We start from the raw sequence: 25,650 nt of genomic DNA, 5'->3' as shown, positions 1-25,650 counted from the left end.
GACATAGCTTACAAATATGGAGATAAAATGGCTAAAAAATATGTGGTTGATATTTTGCCTCATTCACACTAAAAGACATGCAGGATTAAACAATAATCAGGTACCATTTTACCACTCGGACTGCCTAATTAGATCCAAAACAAACCAGAACTGCGAACGGCTGTCTCTGGCCTGGATGTGGTAGATGAGTCTGCCTTGCCCTGTTCACGGAGTATCAACGCTTACAACATTTCTGGACCAGTTTGGGCATATGCATCTATCTGTCTTTAAAATATATTCTTTAACTCACTGATTGTATTGCCGTATGTGTGTCACCAAGAAAATAATAAGAAACATAAAAAAAAAAAAGAAACATAGACAACTAAAAATAGCTCATCCTTCAGATTAGTGGCATTTATTATTCACCAGACACTTGGTGACATTAACTCCTGTAACATTCACATCAGCTCTGGGAGGAATTGTCCCCATTCTATGGATCAAGAAATTGCGGCACACACGCGTACACACACCCAACCCGCTGCCGTTGAGCCGATTCTGACTCATAGCGACCCTATAGGACAGAGTAGACCTGTTCCCTAGAGTTGCCAAGGAGCGCCTCGTGGATTTGAACTGCTGACATTTCGGCTAGCAGTCTAAGCCCTTAACCACTACTCCATTAGGGTTTCCATCATACACACAAAGAGCAGTGCAAATAGCAGACAATTTGCATACTGGGATCTTAACATGTTTCATATTTAAACTCAAAATTAACTCTTCAGAGTGTTCGATAATTTCATAATAACCTTATCTCTTAGTGGATTGTAAAAAAAAAAAACCTGTGCCCTTTACAAGCTGTGTCATCCTTAACCAGAAAAGTGACATAAAGGAAATAACACTTTTCTCTCTACCCGAGGTCCAAGACTAGACAGAGTTAATAATAAAATAAATGCGTGTGAGTGTGGGTGGGTAGGTTTCAAACCAGAGAACTGTTCTAATTTGATTATGAACAGTTGGTACTTTCCATACAAACCAAACCCAACTCAACCTGTTGCCAGCAATGCTATAGGACAGAGTAGAACTTCCCCCTATTGGTTTCCAAGGAGTGGCTGGTATATTTGAACTGCTGACCTTTTGGTTAGCAGCCTGGCTCTTAACCACTCTGACACCAAGGCTCCTTTCCATACAAATTGATCCCCTTTATCTGTATATTAATGTTTATTTATCTCTTGGAAATCCCACCAAATTCTTGATAGCGTTCTTAAGATTTGATGTAAACAGTTTGGTAGGTTAGCCATTAAACTTTATCCATGGTTTGGGCATTGATAGTCCTTTTTTGGGATGGGAAATGGGTGGGAGTTGATGAGAGGAGGAGAATTACTTGAGTGTGAGAGGCTAGCACGCGTCCAATACGTCTTCAGAAATGTTAGCTTGTTTAATGAGTCCATGACTTTGGAGGTAGAGCTTCCTACCACCTCCATTTAATAACGAGCAAACAGGCCCTGAGACTTCTAAGTAACTTGCCTAGGCTCGCACAGCTGGTCAGGGCTGACTTGTGTGTTCCCAAAACCAAGGTCTTTCCATCAGTTGAGGTCCCTCCACGCAGGGGAGGGTTGCGTGGGAGGCAAGAGCTAGCTGCACGGGGCGGGGGAAGGAGCATTGACTGGATTATGGAGTATTCAGACTCAGTGGGTGGTTCCCACTGCTTCCTTCCAGCTGTTCTGCTCTCCCAGACTGTAACTAGTAATGTAAAATTGAGGTTGGAGCAGGATGGAAATTCAGGGCAACTCTCAGTTCTCCGGCGTCACTGTCAGTGCGGAGCAGGGCTGTAGAGTGTGGGAAGCTCCAACTTTGACTTGCCATTTTCCTAAAATAAACATGTATGAGCATGTGAGCTAAGACACACACACACTTATTCTTCATTAGCAAGCAGTAATGAGTGCTTACTATGTGCTAGGCATTGTGTTGGGCTTTAGTGATAAGAAAAATAGACTTCCTAAACCTAAGAAACTTATATCCTGGGGGAAGGTGGATATTTAAAAATTCAGCCTACAAATCAATACCCAATTCAAAATTGCGATGAACATTAAAAAAAAGAAAACATAGAGTGTGTCAGGAGAGAAAAAGCAGTTGATACTCACACGCACACGCACACACACACACCCCCCCGCCCCCCTTACAAGGGCAGAACTGCCATACAGCTTGCTGTATGTCTTGAACTCTTAATTCATAGAGAGCAAATTTCCTAGAAATACCATTGTCCTCAACTTTGACCTTGTAGCCAGGATTTAGTAGATCAGGCCTAAAGTAAATCAGCTTTGTTATATTAGACAAGTTACATTATTAGGGATTTCTTCAGGATGTTGAAATTCGTTGCCTTGAAGTTATATTAGATGTATGTAGCTGAAAGTTTTGAGAATTAGTGACTACATTAACGGGTATGAAATCCCCTGGGCAGGGGTTCCAATAGTCTGTGTGCAACAAGATCTTTTGATATCTCCTTCCCAGTACAGATATGCTTTTGTTTGCAAGCTTTGGCTGAACCTCTTCTTCTCTTTTTCAGAGAAACTGTTTGCAGTTGAATCCTAAACATGTATTCCAGAGGGCTACCCTTGGCACTTTTGATACTGATGTTTAGTAACACTTCAGGTAGGTGTGTGTAATTATTCCTAAGCATACTTCATTGGTAGTCTACAGAGAATATCAAGGTCTTGTTTTTTTGTGTGTGCGTGGAGGTGGGTACTGAGTGGGGAATAGAAGACACTGAATTTCTTAAAGCTCATGATTTAAAATTTTACTTCAGAAAGTTACCAAGCATTTTGTGTTCCTGGCTAGAGAATGGAAAAATCCTAAGAGTATGGTCAGTTAGAGAAGACTTATAGAGCCTTATTGAAAAAGAAAAGATCCAGCCCTCTGAATTTAGGTAGAGAAAACAGGATGTGAAAACTTGTGTCCGGAATTAAATTACATGGGCCTGGTTAAAATGTACTTTATGTTATTTGAGAGTGAGGAGGTAACGGCCACCTTTCTTACTGATTTTTAGACAGTTTTACACACAGTGCCCCCTTCCTGAAATGAAGGCAAAGATTCATCTCATTTTGTAGGTAATGAAGAAAGTGAACGGGAAGTACCTTTCACAAATCTTAAGGAAAATATTAAAGCTAGTACATAAGGAAGAGGCTATTTAGACTAGAGAGCACAACTGGGCTTCACATCAGGCGTCAAATACTAATTTTAATTTATTAGCACTGACTCCTTGGAGCTTTTTATTGAGAAGAATTCCGAGGCTGTATCAGGATTCTTTGGTGAAGTGTCTCTTGATTGACTGACATGGTTTATCAGTTCATGTAGGTTTTGGAGGAGAAGGTGGAACACAAATATTAATTTACCTTTATCTATTACCTTGAAGGTTGTCCCTGGGTGGTACAAACAGTTAAGCACTCCACTACTTTGAAAGTTTGGGAGTTGGAACCCACCCAGAGGTACCTCAGAAGACAGGCCTGGTGATCTGCTTGTGATGGGTCAAAGTCTTGAAAATCCTATGGAGCAGTCCTACTCTGCATATGTGGGGTCGTCATGACTCAGAGCTGACTTGATGGCAACTAATAACAACAATTACAGCACGTGCATCCCTATGACCTACTTTGAGAATTACCGCTGAAGAGATAGAGGAGTTAAGCTATTTTCAGATAATACAAGTCCAACCTTGAGGAATATTTACTTAGGCGGATCTGTATATTGTTGAGACCCAGACAATGCCACACTACCCAGATGCTAAGGGACTGAAGTAGATCTTTTCTTTCTGATATGGAATAACCTATCGGAAATAGCTGAGGGAAAAAGCAAGGTGCGGCAAGGTGCGCGTCACGATTCCACGCTTTATAGACATCTGCTAATAACCTTGTTCCCATTGCACGAAGAAAACATGTTTCAGGCACAGAAACAGTGACACAGCCTGTTGTAAGGTTACTAGGGTCCTAGCTCCCTGTCTTTTTAGGTATTTGGAGATCACCTCTCATGAAGGGTTCACTCTAGGCAGATGTGGGAATATTCTAAGTGTAGGATTTATTTAACCTAGTTGGAGTTTGGTGAAAACATCCCGTAATTGTCCAAACTCAGTACATTTTCAAACACAGACCTCATTCCAAAGGATTCTTACACCCTGTTTATGCAAGAATAGAAGCTCCTGTTCTGGGCTGCCCATACATCTTGAGCCCCACTCATTTCCCTAATGAAAAACTAGTTCTAACAAGCATTATGTTAATGGACAAAACCTCTGGTGTTAAACAGAAGATATCTGAAGCCTCTAGCTGCCTGGGGAGTGTGGGTTTTCAACTGCCCACCATCAACCCCTGGAGAGTGTGTATTCCAGATTCCACAAAATCCAAACCTGTTGCCATCGAGTTGATTCTGACTCATAGTGACCCTATAGGACAGAGTAGGACTGCCCCATAGGGTTTCCAAAGAGTGACTGGTAGATTCAAACTGCCAACCTTTTGGTTAGCAACCAAGCTCTTAACCACTGTGTCACCAGGGCTTAGAGATTAGGTATCCCAGGTTAAAAAAAAAAAAAAAAAAAAAAATCCCAGGTTAGGTTCCTTCAAATGGTAACAACCCCCAAAGAGCAATGACTGCATATGTCCCTCAAGGCACAGGTACTTGTGTCTTTTCAATATTGGCCCAAACTTGGAAATAACTCAAAAGTCAATTACCAAAAGAATGATAAATGAATTGCCAAATATTATCCAATTAATATTGGATACTATATGACGTTACAATGGAAAAAGAATAAGTCACGGCTATCTGCAGCCACGTGGATGACTCTCACAGGCATAATGATGTATGAAAGATTCCAGACACAAAAGAGCACATGTTGGATGATTACTACACTTTATTATATCTCTAAGGAAAATCAATTAAACTTTTAATGACAAGCCGATTCTTTGGGTGTCATTTAAAACTACCACATATATTCATGCATCACCCCTTCAGGGTTGAAATATTGAGATGCAAATTAGAGATTCTATAAAAAAACACCAAACCAAACCTGTTGCCATTGAGTCAATTCTGACTCATAGCGACCCTATAGGACAGGGTAGAACTGCCCTGTAGGGTTTCCAAGGAGCGCCTGATGGATTAGAACTGCCGACCTTTTGGTTAACAGCCATAGCTCTTAACCACGACGCCAGGAGACATTCTGTAACAACCACTAAACATTAGGTTAATGTTCATTGATCCTTGTGCTTTGAGGTAGATCTGACATCCTTGTTTTCAAAGAATGTACCATTTCAGCCACTTCTTTTCTTTGTCATTAACAACACTGAGTGAAAACAAGACTGTTGCTTTGAGAACTAAATCCCAACTAGAGAGAAGGCATTTTTCTCCATGACCTCGGGGAAGCGCTCTACTCAACTTAGGGATTCCTATTCTTAAAGTGGTTTTATAAGGTGCCCTGGAGCCACCAGAGGACAGGAAATGGCAACTTTGAAGCCCAAGAAGCACCAGTGGAGGGCCATGAGCACCGACCTGTGTAGGTGGAAGGATCAGATACATTTTCAAAGCCCGAGTATCTGCGTTAGTTAAGAAGGGGGTGGGGGGGGGAGAGTGGAGATGTATTAAGCTCAGAGAAGGGAAGTGACAGATACCTGGATTTGAGGTGATATATTAATCAATTCTCGATGATCCGTGTGGTAACCTACAACAATAACTCATTTACCTATGTCATAAATCATATGGGAGTACCTTTAACCCTCCCCACACCTGCCCAGGTATGCATAGGTAGATAGGTCGAGAGCAACATTCAGATGAAGCACTTCGAGGTCTCTAGGTTTCTTGTTTTCTTTCCCATAGCTCAGCTGGGGCTGTTTTGGGGCAGCTGTGGCGACATTGTGACTTCCACTGTGGCTTCCTGCATGAAGAAGCTGTAGTGTGTAATAGTTTCTTCTTTTGAAAGATTACCTCATACTTCTCTGTCCAGTAGTTATTGTAGGTTAAGCCCTGGCCTCTTTCTGTTTGGGAAAAACTGAGGGAAGTTTTGTCTTCATCCGGGTTCTGAAAGTGTTTTATTCCTCTTACTCCTAGTGTTGGAAGGCTGACCCTAAAATAAGAAAACTGACAAGAATGTGACATTGAGATTTCCCAGGGCTTGCTTTCTGACCTACTTTCTCCCCAAATGCACTAGAAAAGACGAGAGAAAAACAAAAGAAAACAAAAACAAACAAACAAAACTTTGTGATCCTGTTTTTCTTCTTCTTTATTAATCTTTTGAAGAAAATTGTATATCTCGTCTCCACATTACTGCGGTTGAAGGTGAGCCTTTCTATTTGAAATATTGCCGATCCTCTTCTGAGAGTGAGAATGAAAAAAACACAAGATGGTACTACCAAAGCCCTGGGTCGCTTGACCAGATTGCGCTAAACCCAAGCAGTTCGCCCAGACTTGCTTTTCATGACTATGCTTTGGAATTTTGGCCAGTTGAATTGGATGACAGTGGATCTTACTTTCTCAAAATGGGGTGAGTATTTCTTTTTTTAGTACATATATTTCATAGGATTCTTGGCCTTTGTTCAGCAAATCAAATATATAGTAATCTGAACGGTCAGATATTCCATATTGGTTGTTTTTTTAATCCTGCACTCCGTCTACAACATGAAATATTTCATTATTAAAAATTAAATAACCCTTATGTGTTTATCTTATGAGTGTTCTTAATGAAAGGAGATTATAATAGGATTTTCGCTCAGAGGAAGCTTGTAAAAAATAAGTGAAGATTGAACAAAAATCATTTTAAAGTTTAACTGCTCCTGTTGTCTGTATCCACCCATTAAATGCAATAGACGGCTGAGACTTCATACATAATTAACATGTAGCAAAGTGGGTGCAGCATCAGCTTCATGGGTGGTACCCAGAGGCTGGGGAGGAGGTCCAGTGTAGACACACCCTAGTCAACTTTTCAGGGGTTTGTTGGGAGCCAGGAACGCTGGTGGCACAGTCGTTAAGAGCTATGGATGCTAACCAAAAGGTCAGCAGTTTGAATCCACCAGCTGCTCCTTGGAAACCCTATGGGGCAGATCTACTCTGTCCTGTAGGATCACTATGAGTTGGAATGGACTCAACAGCAAGTTTGATTTTACTCATGACACAGCCCTAGATTCCACAAGGATACTCATAACCAAGAATTATAAGCTCTATGAATTTTTTTTTTTTTATGAATTGAGGGCAACCATCTAAAGTAGTCCATGGTTAGTACTGAATGTGGTTCTCTTTATATTATTTGGTGAGATGAGGAAGGAGTGACTGGAAAAAGGAATCTGTGTAATTGACTGTTAGTGAGAAGGTTGATGGCATAATATTTAGATGGAACAGTTTTGATGAATCATGTATGTGTGTGTGTATTTATATATGTGTTTTTATTGAGATTTGAGACTGACTTGTAGAAAATAGTCAAGGACTGAGTACGAGGTGGTGGTGTGCTGTGAAGATGTAGCTAGGTTCCTTTTAGGAGTGTCCCTGGCGTTGAGAGCAGAGCTTTGGTAACACTCTTGTGGTTTTGCAAAAATGAGGTCATTTTGGTTTGTTTTTGTACACAGGGACTCCCAGAAGTAGAGAGAAATTAAATGACTGTTCTTTTAATTGATGAGTTTTATGTGGCCTTTAAGGATGATGATTCCAGAAAATGGGTCACGAGTGAGTCCCTCCACACTAAGCTAAGGAAGAATGAGTGTTCTCCCAAATGGGGTTGAAAAAGAACAACAAATGATATACCACCCCCTGCATATACTCCTTGACAGTTGCTAAGTTTCTTGCTGTGGTGAGCCAGAAGGAAGCAAGAGCAGGATTTGGGAATAATATAATGATATATTTTTTTTATGTACAGAAATAATAATAAAAAAATCCATTGGATTGGTTACTACAGGGAAAATGGATGGTATTTCCAGACTCTCTGTTGTAATTCTACAATGCCTTTAAATCTTTGTTTCATAGAAATGATACTCATGAATGGAAATTAAATGTTATCAGAAGAAATAAACACAGCTGTTTTACTGAAAAACAAGTAAATACCAGAAATGTGGAAGTTAAAAAACGTTTGATGATAACCTGTGAAAAAATGTACTATGGAAGACTGATCAACAGAACATCGCTCTACAAGGTAATGTTTTTAACTTCAGACTTGGTAGAACAGACCAAATTCCAAAATGAGGGTCTGGTGGGTGTAGACCCTTCTGGTCTTGTAACATACACACTGGGTAACCTCATGCAATCCTCTTGGCCTGTCTGAGCTAAGTGTTCTCCCAGAGCTGTTGTAATGGGCTAACATACATGGTATACCCAAGCCATAGTATTTTCAATCACATCATATGCATGTGAAAGCTGGACAATGAATAAGGAAGACCGAAGAAGAGTTGACGCCTTTGAATTGTGGTGTCGGCGAAGAATATTGAATATACCATGGACCGCCAAAAGAACGAACAAATCTGTCTTGGAAGAAGTGCGGCCAGAATGCTCCTTAGAAGCAAGGATGGCAAGACTGCGTCTTACATACTTTGGACATGTTGTCAGGAGGGATCAGTCCCTGGAGAAGGACATCATGCTTGGCAGAGTACAGGGTCAGCGGAAAAGAAGAAGGCCCTCAACGAGATGGACTGACACAGTGGCTGCAACAATGAGCTCAAGCATAACAATGATTGTAAGGATGACGCAGGACCGGGCAGTGTTTCGTTCTGTTGTGCACAGGGTCGCTATGAGTCGGAACCGACTCGACGGCACCTAACAACAACAACAAAGTAGCACACACAGGATCTGGACCACATTCCAAAAACAAAAACTAGTTGCTGTCAAGTCAATTTTGATTCATGGCGACCCCAAGTGTATCAGACTACAACTATGCTCCATAGGGTTTTCAAGGCTGTGGCCTTTTGGAAACAAATTGCCAGGCCTTTCTTCCTACGTGCCTCTGGGTGGGTTTGAACCACTAACCATTTGGTTAGTAGTTGAGTGCTTCACTGTTTGCACCACCTAGGGATTTCTTGGAACACTTTAGAAGGTTGATAAATTATAATTACTTCCCCCTGCCCCTCACCCGCACTTTATATTCCTTCTCTTTTCAGTAAGTTAATTTTTAGGAATGCCAGTTTAAGGATTTTCCTTTTCTTCTGCCACATTTACTTAAACTTCAAAACTGTGTTATATATATTTTTCTGAATGTTGAAATAATATGAATTTATTATACAAAATTGTAAAATAAAAGGATATTGAAGAAAGAAAAATCATCTATGATGCCATCAGCCAGACACTTAGGAGACTTTGGGTCTTGTGTGCAAACATCTACTTTTAGATCATGGTATTTTTAATAACTTGTATCTTCCTTTTTTGTGCTAAAATTATATTGTGATCATTCCTTCACAACTTTCATCCTTCTTCCAAACATGGGATTCCATCATGTTTGTACCTGATTTGGTCTAATTAATCTCCTGTTTCTGGACATTGATGTGTTTCCTATTTTTTACCACTGTATTTTTACACAAATAATGCATGCCCTCCCCTATGGGGTATTGTTGTTAAGTGCACTATGCTAATTTTTTTTTTTTTTTTACAGCAACGTGTAAAAAAAATTGGCATAGCAGTGCTTGTAGGGGGACAGTGTGGTTGGCAATCAAAGATAGAAGGTGCATGTAATTTGAGTAAAAATACGGTATTATTTATAATATTAAAATAAACATCATGTTCATAAGTCTTTTTTGTTTTGCTTTTTCCAATATATGTCTGTTAAATCTAGTTGGTTTATAGTGTCATTCAGGTCCTCTCTTTCCTTGTTAATCTTCTTTCTAGATCTTCCTCCAAGATTGAAAGTGGTGTACTGAAGTCTCCAACTATTACTGTCGTACTATTTCTCCTTTCAATTCTATCAGTGTTTGCTTTATCTATTTAGGTGCCCTGATGTTGGGTGCATATATGTTTATGACTGGACACTTGTATTCTTTTTTAAATTTTATTGTGCCTTAGGTAAAATTTGCAATGCCAAGAACACTCATATTTATTTTTTTCCTTTTTTTATTGAACTTTAGATGAAAGTTTACAGAACAAACTCTTTCTCATCAAACAGTACACATATCGTTGTATGACATTGGTTAACAGCCCCACAACATGTTAACGCTCTGCCTTCTCAACCCTGTGTTCCCTATTACCAGCTTTCCTGTTCTCTCCTGCCTTTCAGTCCATGCCCCAGGGCTGGTGCGCCCCTTTATCTTGTTTTGTTCCATGGGCCTGTTCAATCTTTGGCTGAAGGGTGAACCTCAGAAGTGGCCTCATTACTGAGCTGAAAGGGTATCTGGGGGTCATACTTTCAGGGTTTCTTCAGTCTGTTAGGCCAGCAAGTCTAATCTTTCTTTTTGAGTTAGAATTTTGTTCTACATTTTTCTCCAGCTCTCTCTGGGACCCTCTATTATGATCCCTGTTAGAGCAGTCAGTGGTGGTAGCTGGACACCATCTAGTTATACTGGACTCAGTCTGGTGGAGGCTGAGGTAGCTGTGGTCCATTAGTCCTTTGGACTAATCTTTCCCTCGTATCTTTAGTTTTCTTCATTCTTCATTCTTCCTTCTCCCGAAGGGGTGAGACCAGTGGAGTATCCTAGATGGCCGCTCACAGGCTTTTAAGACTGCAGATGCTACTCACCAAAGTAGAATATAGAACATTTTCCTTATAAAATATGTTATGCCAGTTGAGCTAGATGTTCCTCCAGACCATGGTCCCCATAGCCTTCAGCCCAGCAATTCGGTCCCTCAGTGAGTTTCGATGTGTCTATGGAGCTACGATGACCTTGCCTTGTACAGGTTGTGCTGGCTTCCCCAGTATTGTGTACTGTCTTACCCTTCACCAAAGTTTCCACTTATCTATTGTCTATTGTTTTTCCATCCCCACCCCTCCCCTGCCTCATAACCATCAAAGATTGTTCCTTTTTGTTTGTAAACCTTTTCATGAATTTTTACAGTAGTGGTCTCATACAATATTTGTTCTTTTGTGATTGACTTATTTTGCTCAGCATAATGCCCTCCAGATTCATCCATGTAATGAGATGCTTCACAGATTCATCATTGCTCTTTATCGTTGTGTAGCATTCCATTGTGTGTATGTACCACAGTTCGTTTTTCCGTTCATCTGCTGACGGGCTATTGTGAACAATGCTGCAGTGAACATGGGTGTGCATATGTCTATTCGTGTGACGACTCTTATTTCTCTAGGATATATTCCTAGAAGTGGGATTGCTGGATCATGTGATATTTCTATTTCTAGCTTTCTAAGGAAATGCCATATCGTTTTCCAAAAAGGTTGTATCATTTTGCATTCCCACCAGCAGTGTATAAGAATTCCGATCTTCCTGCAGCCTCTCCAACATTTGTTATTTTCTGTTTTGTTGATTTGCACCAGTAATGCCGGGATGAGATGGTATCTCACTGTGGTTTTGATTTGCATTTCTCTGATGGCTACAGATAGTGAGCATTTCTTCATGTGTCTGTTGGCCGCTTGAATGTCTTCTTTGGTGAAGTGCCCATTCATTTCCTTTCCCCATTTTTTAATTGGATTATTTGTCTTCTTGTTTTAGAGGCGTCGAATTTTCTTGTAGATTTTAGAGATTAGACTTTTGTCTGATTTGTAGTAACCAAAAATTTTCTCCCAGTCTGTAGGTTCTCTTTTTACTCTTTTGTCGAAGTCTTTTGCTGAGCATAAGTGTTTAATTTTTAGAAGATCCCAGTTATCTAGGTTATCCTCTGGAGCCTGTGTGTCGTTGGTTGTGGTTTGTGTCCTGTTAATGCCGTGCATTAGGGCCTCTAGCATTGATCCTAATTTTTCTTCTACGAACTTAGTAGGTTTTGGCTTTATATTTAGGTCTTTGATCCATTTCGAGTTAGTTTTTGTATATGGTGTGAGGTATGGGTCCTGTTGCATTTTTTTGAAAATGGACACCCAGTTTTGCCAGCATCATTTGTTATAAAAGACTGGCTTTTCCCCATTTGATGGACTTTGGGTCCTTGTTAAAGATCAGGTTACCGTAGGTGGATGGGTTTACATCTGGGTTCTCAATTCTGTTCCACTGGTCAGTGTATCTGTCATTGTACCAGTACCAGGCTATTTTGACTACTGTAGCTGTGTAGTAGGTTCTGAGCTCAGGCAGTGCAAGTTATCCTACTTTATTCTTCTTCTTCAATAGTGCTTTACTTATCTGGGGATTCTTCCCTTTCCATATAAAGCTAATGATAAGTTTTTCATCTCTTTAAAGAATGTTGTTGGTATTTGGATCAGGATTGTATTGTATTTGTAAATCACTTTGGGTAGAATTGTCATTTTCACAATGTTGAGTCTACCTATCCATGAGCATGGTATGTTTTTCCATTTATGTAGAACTTTTTTTCATTTCTTGCGATAGTGTTTTGCAGTTTTCTTTGTGTAGGTCTTTTACATCCCTAATTAGATTTATTCCCAAGTATTTTATTTTTTTTAAGGGGCTATTATAAATGGTATTGTTTTCCTGATTCCCATTTCATTGTTCTCTTTATTGGTGTATGAGTTTTGTACGTTTATCTTGTATCCTGCTAACTCTGCTGACTCTTTTTATTTGTTCCACTAGTTTTCTCTTGGAGCCTTTTGTGTTTTCTATGTATAGTATCATATCATCCACAAAAAGGGAGAGTTCAACTTCTTAAGTACCAATTTGGATGCTCTTTATTTCTGTTTCTTGCCTTATTGCTCATGCTAGGACTTCCAACGCAATATTAAATAGGAGCAGTGATAAAGGGCATCCTTGTCTTGTTCCTGTTCTCAAGGGGAATGTTTTTGGCCTCTCTCCATTAAGAATGGTGTCGGCCACTGGTTTTGCATATTAGCCCTTTATTATGTTGAGAAATTTTCCTTCTATACCTATTTTATTGAGCTTTTATCAGGAATGGATGTTGGACTTTGTCAAATGACTTTTCTGTGTTGACTGAGATGATCATGTGATTCTTTTCTTTCCTTTTATTTATATGGTGGATTATGTAGATTGATTTTCTAATGTTGAACCATCCTTGCATACCTGGTACGAATACTACTTGGTCATGGCGTAGTATTTTTTTTTGATATGGTGCTGAATTCTATTGGCTAGAATGTTGTTGAGAATTTTTGCATCTATATTCATGAGAGATGTTGGTCTATAATTTTCTCTTTTTGTGGTGTCTTTTCCTGGTTTTGGTATCAGGGTTATGCTGGCTTCATAGAATGCATTCGGAAGTACCTCTTCCTTTTCTATGTTCTGGAATAGTTTGAGTAGTACTGGTCTAAGCTCTTCTCTGAATGTTTGGTAGAATTCTATATGTAGCCATTTGAGCCAGGGCTTTTTTTTACTGGGAGTTTTTTTTTTATTATTATTACCTGTCAATCTCTTCTCTTGTTATGCATCTGTTCAGATTCTCAACATCATTTTGTGTTAGTTTGGGTAGGTAGTGTGTCTCTAGAAATTTGTCCATTTCCTCTAGCTTTTCAAATTTGTTGGAGTACAGTGTTTCATAATACTGTTATGATCCTTTTTATTTTAGTTGGGTCTCTTGTAATGTCCCCCATTTCATTTCTTATTTGGGTTATTTGTGTCCTCTCCTGTTTTTCTTTTGTCAATTTGGTCAGTGGTTTGTCGATTTTGTTGATTCTTTCAAAGAACCAATTTTTTGTTTTCTGGATTTTTTCTCTTGTTTTTCTATTCTCTATTTCATTTATTTCTGCTATGGTCATTATTACTTCTTTCTTCTGGTGGCTGTGGGCTTTTTTTGCTGTTCTCTTTCTAATTGTTCAAGTTGTGTAGCTAATGTTTTGATCTTGTCCCTTTCTTCTTTTTTGATGTGTGCATCTATTGCTATAAATGGACCTCTGGACTGCCTTTACTGTGTCCCAAATGTTTTGGTGTGATGTGTTTTCATTCTCATTTGATTCTAGGAACTTTTTTATTCCATCTCTGATTTCTTCTATTCCCCAGTGGTTTTTAAGCAGGGTGTTATTCAGTTTCCATGTAATTGATTTTTTTTTTCCTCACTCTTCCTGTTGTTAATTTCTACTTTGATGGCGTTGTGGGCAGAGAAGATACTTTGTATTATCTCAATGTTCTGGATTTTGTTGAGGGTTGCCCTGTGGCCTAAGACATGGCCTATTCTGGAGAACGTTCCACATGAGTTGGAAAAGCATGTATACTTTGCAGCCAGTGGAGTGTTCTATATGTGTTTATGATGTCAAGTTGGCTGATTGTGCTCTTTAGCTCTCCTGTATCTTTGTTGACTTTCTTTCTAGATGTCCTGTCCTTTACGGAGAGTGGTGTGTTGAAGTCTCCTACGGTTATTGTCAAAGTGTCAGTTTCTCTTTTCGGTGCTGTTAGAGTTTGTTTTATGTATTTTGGAGCCCTGTCATTGGGTGCCTAAATGTTTATTATGGTGAAGTCTTTGTGATGGATCATCCCTTTAATCATTATATAGTGCCCTTCTTTGCCTTTTATGGTGAATTTTGTTTTAAAGTCTATTTTATCTGAGATTAGTATTGCCTCTCCTGCTCTTTTTTGGTAGTTATTTGCTTGATACATTTTTTTCCATCCTTTGATTTTTAATAAATTTAGGTCTTTGTTTCCAAGGTGTGTGTCTTATAGAAAGCATATTGATGGATCCTGTTTTTTTATCCATTCTGTCCCTCTCTGACTATTTATGGGTACATTTAGGCCATTTACATTCAGTGTAATTATTGATAAGTGTGAGTTTATTGCTGTCATTTTGTAGTGCTTGTTTTGTGGTGCTAACATTTTCTTTGTTGCTCTTACTCTCCTGTGCTGAGTTCCTTTTGTTTGTGGATTACTTTTTCATTTCTTTTGTTTTTATAGATTTTGTTTTTATTGAGACTATGTTTTTCTTCTTTATTTTGGTGAGTAGGTTTGTTAACTTCCTTTGGGGTTACTTTGAAATTTACCCTTATCTTCCTAGGTGTGAACCAGTCTATTATCACGTGGTATTGCCTTGCCTTCCTCACCATTAGAAAGCTCTATACCTACACTATTTATTCCCTCTTTTATTGTTCTGACATTGCTGTCATTTACAGATTAACCTCTCTAGTTCCCTGTTGCAATTCTTTTGGTTTCGGATAGTCCCTGAGAGTTCATTTCCTTAGTTAGTGTCTGGCTGGTACAATCCTGCATCCTGGATTTCAGTTCTAAGACTGAAAGACTCCCTTTAATAATTCTTGTAGGTTTGGTTTTTACATATTCCCTTAATTTCTGTTTATCTGGCAATGTCCTAATTTCACCATCATATTTGAATGAAAATTTTGCAGGATATAGTATTCTTGGTTTTTCTTTCAAGGTTTTATATATGTCATCCCATTGCCTTCTTGCCTGCATGGTTTCTGCCAAATAAGCAGAACTTAGTCTTCTTTTTTCTCCTCTGTATGTGACTTTTTGCTTTTCTTGTTCTGCTCGCAATATTTTTTCTTTGTCTTTGGTTTTAGTAAGTTTGATTATGATATGCCTTGGTGTTTTTCTTTTGCGGTCTATCCTATATGGGGTTTGTTGAGCTTCGTGGAAGGTCAGCTTTTCATCCTTCATGATATTAAGGAAGTTTTCTGTCAGCAAGCCTTTAATGATCCTCTCTGCATTTTCCATTTTCTCTCCCTGTTCTGGTACTCTGATCACTTATAAATTTTTGCTTTTGATTATATCCCACATAATTCTCAGGGTTTCTCCATTTTTCTTCATTCTTTTTCTGATTTTTCCTCAGAGGTGTATCCAAGTATTTGTCTTCAATTTCGCTGATCCTGTCTTCCATCATTTCAAACCTGCTCCTCAGCCCTTCTATGACACTGTCCATTTCTGAAATCTTGTTGTTTACCTTTTGTTCCTGTATTATTTTCTTCAATTCTCCCACTTTTTGTCTGTATTTTCCATGAATTTGTCTGCCTTTTCTATAAATTTGCCTTTTTTTCCCTCATTGTTGTCTGCTTTTTGCTTCAACTCTTGGATTGCTCTGAATATTAGAGATTTGAATTCCCTATCAGGTAGTTCTAGTGCCTTGTCTTCTACTGGAAAGTCATCTGGTGTTTCATTTTGGATGCCTACTGGAACCATCCTGTCCTGTTTTTTATGTTTTGATATTGACTGCTATCTTTGGGACATTCAATAGCTATTTTCTTCATTTCTTGATTGTAGATTTGTTTGTTTTGTCCTGCTTTTTTTGTTTTATTTGTTTATGTCTGAGAAGGTGGGCTGCGTGTTCTTTGTTCTTTGCTCACCTGTAGTCACTATAGTTTTCACCTCCTTGTCCAATGGGCAGGGCCAGTCACTCAGCTGTGTTGCAGCAGGACAGGTCCAGCTGAAGGGGAGGGGCTGGGATGGGTTGTTTTTGGCACGTACTAGAGCAGACAGGGCAGGTCAGGAATCAGTGCTGGGCAGGCCATGCTTGTGTTGCTCGGGGGTGTGATGTTCAGTGCATGGTGCAGGTAGGCAGGAAAGAGGGGGGGAGGTTGTGATGTGTGGAGCTAATAGGGTTATAGGAAAGAGGAGAGAGAAACAGGAGACAAAAACAAACAAAGAAAAAAAAGTGCTAAGGGAACTTGCCATTGGAGTTGAGAGATGAGAATCTGAGAAATGGAGAAACAAAAATGAAAAAAAAAAGGGAAAAAGAAACAAAAAATAACTAGATAAAAATTTGGAAAAGAAAAGGCTTCAGGAGTCCCACTGGTGGTGCCATGAAGACCAAGGAAGTGGCTCCCAGGCTGTGCAATATAGTCTGGCTAGAGGCGGTATAAATGTCACACAGCTCCAAGTATTCAGGAGACAGGAAATAAAGGTAAGTATAGAGAGATGAGAACTGAGAAATGAAGAAAGACAGAAAGGGAAAAAGAGAGACAAAAGGAAGAAAAAAAAGAAAGAAATGCCCCCAGGGATCCCACCTACACGGCTGTGGAGATTGGGGGAGTGGCTCCTAAGCCATGCAGTGCAGCTTGGCTTGAAGGGGCTCCCAAGACACAAAAAGAAAAAGAAAACAAACAAACAAAACAAAACAAGGGGGAAAAAAAAAAAACCCAGGATTATCACCAGTGTGGGGTCATAGGCTAGGGGAGTGGTTCTCCAGTAGAGCAAAGCTTCACAGCCTTTCAAGAAGAACCAAAGATGGCACAGGGAGCCAGGTGTTTGAGAGAAAGGAGGGGAGGTAGTGGGAGGCACAGAAGAAAACAAAAGAAATGGAAAGAAGCGACACCAGCTCAGGCAGCAGGCCAGTATGGGCAGGGTGAATCCAAGCAGCCTGAAGCCAAAGCAGTTGCCTGCTGGCCAGGAGACTGTGGCTGGCAGGAAGCAGAGGAGGCCAAAGGGGAGAGGGTAAGAAGAGTGGGGGTTAGGAAAGGATACATTGTTACCAGGTGCTCTGTCTCCTGCTGGGAACTTCTTGAAGCTGCTTTCCCATACTCCCTGTCCACTGATCTCTGATATGGGTGGGGCGAATCCAAGCAGCATGGACACTGCACTTCCTGGCCGCTGAGCCACTGCTGCCAGCCAGGTAGCTCGAAGATAGGGCAGTGGGGAGAGGATGGTGGGTGGGAAAGTGTGAATTGCTGGTTACCAGGTACTTGGTCTCCTTCTGGGAGCTCCCTGAGGCTGCTTTTCCGTGCTCCCTATCCGCTCATCCCCGACAGAAGTCCAAGATGTCAGATCCGTGCTGCGTTAGCCAATAGGGGCCCTTTGCACATATCTCTCCTTGCTCTTTGTCCTCGGTCAATTTCTTACTCCATTCGTTGTTTGGCTAAGTTCTTTATCTTTTCATTTGACACTTCAGGTTCCAGGAATGACGTTTGTCTCTGTTTTACTTAGTTTTTCAGGTCTTTGCTGTGGAGGGACGGTGTGGTGCTTCTGTCTATGGCACCATATTGCCCGGAAGTCCCCATAAGTCTTTGGATTCACATCAACCAAATCCCTAAAAGTAGAATCACTTGGTCAGAGGCTATGCACATGTTTATGGCTTGTGATGCACATTATCAGATTACTCTCTTGGAAGCTATGCCAGCTTAAAACCCCAACTAGTGAAAGAATCTCTCCTCACACCTCCACCACGCTGGGAAGCAATAATTTTAGAATATTTAAAAGTCTGACATGCAGAATTTTGTAACTCTTTGACCTGTTTTGCATTTATTTTCTTAATAATACACATTTTTCATATATTTTTTACATCTAAGTATTACTGCTTTTCTGGATTGCCTGTTAATTTCTTTTGCACATTTGTTTTCAGTTGACATAACTTTCTTGTTAATTTGTAAAAGCTCTTTTAGACAATACTGTGGAGATACACATATGCACAAACACTCATACACAAACACAAAAACTAATGCAAATTTTATCATTTGTAAAGAAAAACAAACCTGACTAATCTGACTCTGTCACGGAAATTTTCAAGATTTATGAGAGGGTGTTCTGAATAGAACAACTTGGAAAAGTTTAAGCAGCTGTGGTTGATTTCCCAGAAACTTTTGTTTGTATCTTTTGCTTGAGCACTATTTACTTATGAATTTCAAGGAGTGCTCTTATCTGAGAGGTTTCCTAGATGTTCAAGTCAGTCCTGAATTGACCTTACTTAAAAAACAACAACAACAAACAGACCCATTGCCGTCAAGTCGATTCTGATTCCTATCTCCTGCCGAATGTAGTGCAGGTAAGGAGCTCTGGTGGTGCTGTGGTTAAGAGCTTGGCTGCTAACCAAAAGGTTGGTGGTTCGAACCCACCAGCCGTTCTGTGGGGAAAAGATGTGATGTTGTAAAGATTTATAGTCTTGGAAACCCTCTGAAGCAGATCTACTCTGTCCTATAGAGTCACTATGAGCCAGAATTGACTCGAAGGCAATGGGTTTGGGTTTTGTAGTGTAGGTATTTTTATAGTACATGTAAATTTATGAGGTTTCATATACTGGCTTTTAAGAAATCCAAATGTGCAGATATTTAAATATAAAAAATTGGTGTGTCAAGGATATTTTTAGGCAGGCAATCCAGCACAGGGTTGAGTATTCTAAATGTAGTAAAAGCACTGTTTATTGATCATGACCTGTGTAAGGGGAGCAGAGCAAGGGAGCTAAATCACTAAAGGATTTAATGGAAGGGAAAATCAGCCTCTCCGATATTTTAATAGGAGTCCCTGTGTGGGTCTAAAAAGTTGAAAGGTTTGAGTCCACCCAGAGATGCCTCAGAAGAAAATCCTGGTGATCTACTTCTGAAAAATGAGCCATTGAAAATCCTGTGGAGCTCAGTTCTACTCTGACACACATGGGGTCACCATGAGCTGGAGTTGACTTAACAGTAATTTGCAGTGGTGATAGTTTAAGTCTTGGAAAAAATCAGTTTGGTTTTATAAAAATTTACCATATACACAAACAATTTACGGATGCAAGGTATACCTGTGGTTGCTTCTCAACCCCAAATGAGATTAGCCACTACATTGACCAGCTTTGAAGGAGATGTTTGTGGACAATCAGTTCTCCAGTCTGATATCGGCAGGAATGTGACAAATGGACAGGATCAGCAACTCAGTCCTCATGTTGCCCATCTCGTCCCTGGATTGCTTCAGCACTTCCCTACAGGTGGCTGGAGGTTGGAGTGAAGGAGATGGCTCTTTGTTTGTTTGTTTGTTTGCTTTAATTCCTCTGACTTACATAGACTTTTGTTATAGAGTGATGTTTGAGTGTGCCTATAGACTTGAGTATTTTTGAGGCATTCTTAACCAGTTCAGTGCTTTCTGATGGAGGACATCAAGAGAGGTTTGTCATCTGCTAGGGACTTAGATCTCTGAGTAATTCTGTCCCACCTCTACTATCCAACCTCCAGGATGGGTAATTCTGAGAACACAGAATTGCACTGTAAGTATTCTGAAATAGAATTTTTTTGGCTGAATGTTTTGATGCAAGCAGGAATTTTTTTTATTGTTCTCTTTTTGTGTGTGTGTATGTGTGTCTATGAAAGAGAGAGAAAAGAAAGGAAAGACAGAAAGAGAGAGCGAGAGAAAGAGAGATTGAAAGAAAATCATAAAAATGGTTACAGTGCCTACTATGTCCCATTTCCTAGCATATATTAATAATGATAAAGACAATAATAGTAATAGGACTATATTTCATTGTTCCAATAGAAACTGTGCCAAATCATTGGGACTTTTACGCTAAAATTGCTAATTGTCCTTTTGTTTTCCTTTTCCTCTAAAGATTTTTAGCTTTAAGATTTGAGTCATCGTAGTATGAATTCTGCTTTTACTTAAACTATTTTAATTTGCTTTTTTGAAAAACAGAACTGTGAACAGATAGAGATCAAAGGAAACACTTTCGAGAAGAATGCAGAATTTGAAGATCAGGGATATTACACCTGTGTGCTTTCCCTTCATTACAATGGAAAACTATTTAATATCACCAAAACCTTCAATGTAACAATAGCTGGAGGTGAGAAAATTTTTAGAATTTGGGAGAAAAAATTTATCTGTGTAAAACTTAACTTTTCCCTTCTTCTAGAATAGCACAGGAAATCAGAGGAAGCTTAGTTGGAGCTGTGATCACATGACTAGTTTAAATATAAGTCTCAAAATCCTGATTTTGGCATCCATTCACTGGGTAGATTTTTTTTTTTGTCTTTGTGAAAGTTTATATGGATGAAGCTTACTTGAGTCAGCCCTCTCTCTTATTTGGAATTTGAGCACCTTGTAGAATCTTTTGTTGTTAAAGTTATGTTTTTTTGACTAAAAAAATATTTATCAGGGACATCTATGTTGAATAAGGAGTCCCTGGGTGATGCAGGCAGTTAACATGCTAAACAAATGGTTGAAGGTTTGAGCCCATCCAGAGGCACTTTAGAAGAAAGGCCTGGCAATCTACTTCCAAAATATCAGCCATTGAAAACTCTACGGAGCATAGTTTTACTCTGATATATGTGGCATTGCCATGAGTTGGAATCGACTCAACACCAACTGGCATATGTTAAATAAAGTATGCTGAACACTGGGAGGCAAGGGAAGCCGAGAAATACGAAATATGAATACATGGGTAACATGTTATTTGCAAGGAATTTATAATCCAGGAGAGCCAGTAAGGTGCATACAGGTACCATGGTATATAAAGCAGTTATCCTATGTGAGGTGTTAATAGAACACAATGAGGGTATGGAGAACAAACAGGGGAAGGAATCACTCTTTGAGCTGGGTCTTAGAGGTTGTGCGTGATGGATGGGCCAGAGGACACCCTGGGGAAAGGTCATTCCAGGATCAGAGAGTGATAGGAACACAGAGATGGTGGTGGAGAAGGCTATGCATTTTGGGAGAATGGCTAATTGTCTGGCTTGTTACAAACCTCCCAGAGAATGTATAACAGAAAAACAGAAGTCTACGACTCGACAGCACTGGGACTCGGTAGCATTTTAGAGAGACAGGGATTTAGAGGTACTTTAACCTCCTAACCTCACCCAATGAGAATATCTTTCATATGGCACAGTCAATAATCAATCATCCATCTTGGAAAGTACCAAGAAAATTACCAAATCACATGAAGCTAAGTCCAAATTCTGATATGTAAATGTTGAGAAGTCCTTTTTTCCCATTAAGTCTAAATATGCTTCCTTGTAATTTCTACCCATTGGAGCAACATCACATCATGTCTAGTCCCTTAAAATGACATCTCCTTCAGGTATTTGAAGATAGATGACTTATTCACCCCTCCATCATCCTGGGAAACGTAAAACTCCATGTGGATGACTCATTCAACAAAATCATGGATGTACTGTTATACATTTCCTTTGCTTTAGCAACATTTTTTCCTCTTCAACCATCCACTGATATGGCTATATGCCCATGTACTGCTGCTGTAAAACACACACACACACACACACACAAATTTAGAGGCTTAAAACAACAGAATTTATTATCTCACATTTCTGTAGGTAAAAAGTCTGAAATGGGTTGACTAGACTAAAATCAAGGTGTCAGTAGGATTACGTTCCTTCTGGAGGCTCTAGAGGAGAATCCATTTCCTTACCTTTTTCAGCTTCTAGAGGGTTCCCTGCATTCCTTATCTTCAAAGCCCACAGTATAGCATCTTCCTATCTATCTGTAAGTACCTATCATCTATGTATGTGTGTATATATGTATGCATGTATGTATGTATGCATGTATGTATGTATGTATGTATGTATCTAGTTAGCTACCTAGCTAGCTGGATAGCTCAATGCCTTCTATGACCTCTGTTCCTGTCATCACATCTCCTTCTCTGACACTTCTGCCTCTGCCTCCCTCTTATTAAGCATCCTTGTGATTACACTGGGCCTCCTGAATAATTCACGATCATTTCCCCATCTTGGGATCCTTAACTTAGTCACATATGAAAAATCCATTTTGCCATGTAAAGTAATATATTCACAGTACCCTGTAATTGGTATATGGACATCTTTGGGGAGCCATGATTCTGCTGACCACAGCGCATAACCTGGAAATCCCATAACTTTGAGTTCTTAAATTTAAAAATGTCAAAATCTGTATATAATCATCTACCCTGTAATTCTTCAGTTTTACCTTTATTCATATATATACTTTTTAAAATTGTGCTTTAAGTGAAAGTTTAGAATTCAAGTCAGTTTCTCATACGAAAACTTATACACATTTTGTTGTATGTCCCTACTTGCTCTCCCTACAATGTGACAGCACGCTCCTTCTCTCCACTCTGTTACATATGTATATATATTATTTAATCTCATATAAATCTCTGATTTCTTTTTGTTAATTTTTATTGTGCTTTAAGCGAAAGTTTACAAATCAAGTCTGACTCTCATACAAAAATTTATAAACACCTTGCTATATACTCCTAATTGCTCTCCCCCTAATGAGACAGCACACTCTTTCACTCCACTTTCTCTTTTTGTGTCCTTTTGGCCAGCTTCCGACCCCCTCTACCCTCTTATCTCCCCTTCAGACAAGAGATGTCCACGTAGTCTCATGTGTCTACTTAATCCAAGAAGCTCATTCTTCACCAGTATCATTTCCTACCCCATAGTCCAGACCAATCGCTGTCTGAAGAGTTGGCTTTGGGAATGGTTCCTGTCTTGGGCTAACAGAAGGTCTGGGGACCGTGACCTCTGAGGTCCTTCTAGTCTCAGTCAGACCATTAAGTCTGGTCTTTTTACAAGAATTTGGGGTCTGCATCCCACTGCTCTCTTGCTCCCTCAGGGGTTCTCTGTTGTGTTCCCTGTCAGGGCAGTCATCGGTTGTAGCCAGGCACCATCTAGTTCTTCTGGTCTCAACCTGATGTAGTCTCTGGTTTATGTGGCCCTTTCTGTCTCTTGGGCTCATAATTACCTTGTGTCTTTGGTGTTCTTCATTCTCCTTTGCTCTAGGTGAGTTGAGACCAATTGATGCCATCTTACATGGCTGCTTGCTAGTGTTTAAGGCCCCAGACTTTACTCTCCAAAGTGGGATGCAGAATGTTTTCTTAATAAATTTTATTATGCCAATTGACTTAGATGTCTCCTGAAATCATGGTCCCTGAACCCTTGCTATGCTGGTCTTCGAGGCATTCAGTTTATTCAGGAAACTTCTTTGCTTTTAGTTTAGTCCAGTTGTGCTGACCTCATCTGTATTGTGTGTTGTCTTTCCCTTCACCTAAAATAGTTCTTATCTACTATCTAATTGGTGAAAACCCGTCTTCCTCTCTTCCTCCTTCTCCACTCTCGTAACCATCAAGGAATATTTTCTTCTCTGTTTAAACTATTTCTTGAGTTCTTATAATAGTGGTCTTATACAATATTTGTCCTTTGCAACCGACTAATTTCACTAATTCCTCCATGTTATGAAATGTTTCATGGATTCATCATTGTTCTTTCTTGGTGGGTAATATTCCATCGTGTGAATATACCATAATTTATTTATCTATTCTTGGTTGCTTCCATCTTTTTGCTATTGTAAACTGTGCTGCAGTGAACATGGGTGTGCATATATCTGTTCATGTAAAGGCTCTTATTTCTCTAGGATATATGTCAAGGAGTGGGATTGCTGGATCATAGGGTAGTTCTATTTCTAGTTTTTTAAGGAAGCGCCAAATTGACTTCCAAAGTGGTTGTAACATTTTACATTCCCACCAGCAGTGTAGAAGTGTTCCAGTCTCTCCACAACCTCTCCAACATTTATTATTTTGTGCTTTTTGGATTAATGCCAGCCTTGTTGGAGTGAGATGGAATCGCATTGTGGTTTTGATTTGCATTTCTCTAATGGCTAATGATCATGAGCATTATCTTTATATATTGTCTTTTCCTCTTATTCATTGTTGTTGATTTTGTTTCTGCTGAGTCTCTATTTTTTTTTCTTGTATTTTAATTTGGTGAGTCGGATAGCTAGTCTTCTTTGTGGTTACCTTAATATTTACCCTATTTTTCTAAGTTATAACTTTTATTTCTTCATATCACCTTGTCTTCCTCTCCATATTAAAGACCTACAACTACATTTCTTAGTCCCTCTTTATTATTTTAATGTTGTCTTCTTTTACATAATAACATTGCTGTTTCCCTGTTTTGAGCATTTTTTAGTGTTGATTTATTTTTGTGATTTCTCTGTCTGGGTTAACATCTGATTGCTTTGTCCAGTGTTCTAGTTTTGGGTTGATACCTGATATTATTGATTTTCTAACTAAAGAACTCCCTTTAGTATTTCTTGTAGTTTTGGTTTGGTTTTTACGAATTCCCTAAACTGCTGTTTATCTGGAAATGTCCTAATTTCACCTTCATATTTGAGAGACGGTTTTGCTGGATATGTGATTGTTGGCCGGCAGTGTTTTTCCTTCAATGCTTTATAGATGTCACTCCATTGCCTTCTTGCCTGCATGGTTTCTGCTGAGTAGTCCAAGCTTATTCTTATTGACTGTCCTTTGTAGGAGACTTTTCATTTATCCCCGCAGTACCCAGCCCAGTGCCTTGGAGTCCCTAGCTGCTCTTAAAATTCTGTCTTTATCATTGGTTTTGGTAATTTTGATTATAATATGTCTTGGGGACTTTCTTTTGAGATCTACCTTATGTGGAGTTTGATGAGCATCTCGGATAGATATCTTCTCATCTTTCATGATATCAGGAAAGTTTTCTGCCAACAAATCTTCAACAATTCTCTCTGTATTTTCTGTTATTGCTCCCTGCTCTGGTATGCCAAGCGGTTGTAGGCTACTTCTCTTGATAGAGTCCCACGTGATTCTTAAGGTTTCTTCATTTTTTTAAATTCTTTTATCTGATTTTTCTTCAAATATATTGATGCCAAGTGCTTAATTTCCAAGGTCACCAATTCTGCCTTCCACCTGCTCAATTCTGCTCCTCTGACTTTCTATTGAGTTGTCTAATTCTGTAATTTTATTGTTAATCTCCTGAATTTCTGATTGCTATCTCTCTCTGGATTATTGCAGCTTATTAATTTTTCATTATATTCTTGAATTACCTTTTTAATTTCTTCAACTGCTTTATCTATGCGTTCCTTGGCTTGTTCTGCATATTGCCTGATCTCCTTCCTAGTATTATTCCTGATGTCTTGAAAAGTTTTGTATATTAATCTTTTGTATTCTTCTTCCAGTAATTCCAGGAAGCCACCTTCATCCAGAAGACCCCTTGATTCTCTGTTTTGAGAGCTTGTTGAAGCGATCCTGGTC

At 39.3% G+C, this 25,650-nt stretch overlaps 1 protein-coding gene across 5 annotated transcripts in view; it reads left to right on the top strand.

Moving 5' to 3' along the window:
* The window catches only part of IL18R1 (interleukin 18 receptor 1), a 59,301-nt gene that overhangs the window by 5,193 nt on the left and 28,458 nt on the right, over positions 1-25,650 (top strand). For all 5 annotated transcript variants that reach the window (XM_049856400.1, XM_049856401.1, XM_049856403.1 and 2 more), the window contains 4 exons: positions 2,540-2,625; positions 6,247-6,490; positions 7,960-8,125; positions 20,286-20,433. In XM_049856400.1, the coding sequence (XP_049712357.1) occupies positions 2,568-2,625; positions 6,247-6,490; positions 7,960-8,125; positions 20,286-20,433 (616 nt within the window). In that variant the 5' untranslated portion in view covers positions 2,540-2,567. The remainder of the gene's footprint in view (positions 1-2,539; positions 2,626-6,246; positions 6,491-7,959; positions 8,126-20,285; positions 20,434-25,650) is intronic.

This window comes from Elephas maximus, chromosome 17, assembly GCF_024166365.1.
Source record: "Elephas maximus indicus isolate mEleMax1 chromosome 17, mEleMax1 primary haplotype, whole genome shotgun sequence".
Classification (NCBI taxonomy): domain Eukaryota; kingdom Metazoa; phylum Chordata; class Mammalia; order Proboscidea; family Elephantidae; genus Elephas; species Elephas maximus.
This window is presented reverse-complemented; position numbering and strand designations above follow the sequence as displayed.